This window comes from Pundamilia nyererei, unplaced genomic scaffold, assembly GCF_000239375.1.
Source record: "Pundamilia nyererei isolate P.nyererei 1_Seehausen unplaced genomic scaffold, PunNye1.0 scaffold00315, whole genome shotgun sequence".
Taxonomy (NCBI): domain Eukaryota; kingdom Metazoa; phylum Chordata; class Actinopteri; order Cichliformes; family Cichlidae; genus Pundamilia; species Pundamilia nyererei.
The window spans coordinates 540,513-542,917 of NW_005187716.1; the positions used below are offsets into that span (position 1 = coordinate 540,513).

The 2,405-nt window shown below is 38.3% G+C and overlaps 1 protein-coding gene across 1 annotated transcript in view; it reads left to right on the forward strand.

The window, feature by feature from the left end:
- Nucleotides 1-1,442, forward strand: part of LOC102199437 (placenta-specific gene 8 protein-like) — a 2,761-nt gene extending 1,319 nt beyond the window's left edge. Inside the window, exons 2-4 of the mRNA XM_005751549.2 lie at nucleotides 251-367; nucleotides 560-705; nucleotides 1,190-1,442. Of these exons, the coding sequence (XP_005751606.1) occupies nucleotides 253-367; nucleotides 560-705; nucleotides 1,190-1,330 (402 nt within the window). The 5' untranslated portion in view covers nucleotides 251-252 and the 3' untranslated portion in view covers nucleotides 1,331-1,442. The remainder of the gene's footprint in view (nucleotides 1-250; nucleotides 368-559; nucleotides 706-1,189) is intronic.
- Nucleotides 1,443-2,405: the final 963 nt, after the last annotated feature.

Below are 2,405 nucleotides of genomic sequence, written 5' to 3' on the forward strand. Positions count from 1 at the left end.
TGTGTGCGATCTGAAAACATGCTATGATAAAACTGTTTTATGTATGGAAACAGTTTCATTACATAAAACATTTTTAAGAAATGTCTTCTTAAAAAATATAAAATATATAACTTTCGAAAAGTGTACACACAAGTGTTGTGTCAAAGATCCTAACACTTAAACCCATTATCATTTAATCTAACCCAGTGCTGTCAATTTTTTTCATGTTGTGTCTTTGGCTTATGTGTCCTTTTTTCACTTGTTTCTTCAGGCATGAATTTCTACAACCAGTCCAACACCCAGGTGGTGGTCACCACCACTGCAATGAGTCAAAAGGCTGGGGAGTGGAGCACGGGCATCTGTGACTGCTGCTCTGATATGAACACCTGTAAGTGAACCCAGCAAACAGCTACAAACAGCAGGGATTTCTGCATCAACCACCTCCTCAGACTTTGGTTGCAGTTAGGTATCAGAGTGTCTGAAGCCAGGATATAAAACAGAAGTTACGCAAGAGATTGTTAAAGTAGAATTTATTAAAAACTGGGGTAAATTCATACAGATATGGCACATTTTCTTCAAGGTTGCTTTGGATATTGGTGTTTCCCCTGCATGCAGTGTCAGACAGCCAGTAAACATGGATGGTGCTGCGGTATGCCACTCCTGGACTGTTGCTGTGTGGTGTCCTGCTTACTTCGCAAGTCTGTCAGAGAGCGCTACAACATCCCTGTAAGTATGCGAGTGGAGGATAAGGTTATTGTATTTAGCTTAAATTAAGCTGACTACCTGTATGTACAAAGCCAACAAAAACAAAAGGTGCAAATATGACAGAGAGGGACAGGTCAGTTGGTTGTATTGTCATACAATCTACCAAAGATGGAGTGCAATTCATTATTACTTCACCCCAACATGTTTTTAAACTTCTGTTTTATGCATTTTTTAGCCACATAACATGAATTAAATCCTATATTCTGATATTGTCCTGCTGAGTGCAACTCCTTTCCTCCTCCTCATTTAGGATCTCTATGGTCGATGTAAAATTTCCATTATGGCTCTGATCTTGATTTAGAGACAAGGTGACAACTGAATAGGAAGCAGACTTTATCAAGCTGCTTGACCTTCACCATTCAGCTGTGCGTCTAGAAGACTGCTGTTAAAAATTCTAAATACATGAGAACCTCTCTTCCTCCCCTTCAATTTTCCTGTCCTGCAGGGCTCGTGCTGTGATGACTGCTGCAAAATATTTTGGTGTTATCACTGTGTCTGGTGCCAGATGAATCGTGAGCTGAAGATCAGGGAAAACCAGCACCCTGCTGCCTCGACGGTGGTCACCACGCAGGTCGTCCGTGGATAAGATGCAACCGTTTTTGTTGTGTGTTGAGTGAATATGACAGTTACCTTTTCAAACAGTATTAATTTTTCAGCACCACACAGTTTTGTCCTCAGCAATGTGTCTTTTATTTTAATTTAAGCTTGGATTTTATAGTTCTAGATTATATTTCAAAATGAGAAAATCTGAGTTCCGTTAGCATACTGGTTATTTATCATCTGGAAAACCTTTTAACTCTGTCCAATAAAATCTGTGTCATTTAACATGCTTGTTGTTATTCTAAACTTTTCAAGTTCAATTTAACCTGTATGAAAATAAATTATATAAAGACTTGGTGCATATGCAAAAACCAACTGATTCACATTCACAGATCCTTAAAACACAGAGTCGTGTCAGATCATGCACAGAAGCAGCACTTGGGCAATGTTTGGCCCCAGCAGGCTCCACTCCCTACAAATGATACATAAGTGACGTGCTACAAATTAATAATTAACCTGCTCGTCAGTGAGTACTGTTTTACTTTCCGGCTACATGTCAAGGCTACATGACAAATGATGGTTATCACACTATCAGTTTTATTATTAACAGCATCTTTATTTGCAATGAACTGGATTATTTGTTTTCTGCTCGAACCTGACTTGTAACACAGAGCAGAGCTGATTGAATCATACTTACAGTTTTTCACAGAAACAGGATGGGTGTTGGGATCGCTGTGACATATATGTGCTGCTTGACAACCGTCCGAGTAACTGTACTCCTCGCTACAAATCATCCCCCGAAACTAAGACTCCATTGATATAATAGTTTTCGAACTGAATTGAATTGACAGTTTTTGTTTGCTATCATGTGACAGCTTCGGTCTGAGTTTTGAACATGTATTTTTTTTTCGGGGGTTGAAGAAATTATGTTATGTCTGATTAATATTTAAACCTGCACCATGGCGTGTTCTCAGTTTGCTTGTTACTTGATGTTTTTTTTTTATTAATAACTTAGAAAAAATAAAAAAAACCACTCTAAATAATAATGTACAACACAATCTTATAATGCGCTGGGAGCAGTGTTGGTCAAGTTACTTGAAAAAAGTAATCAGTAACTAATT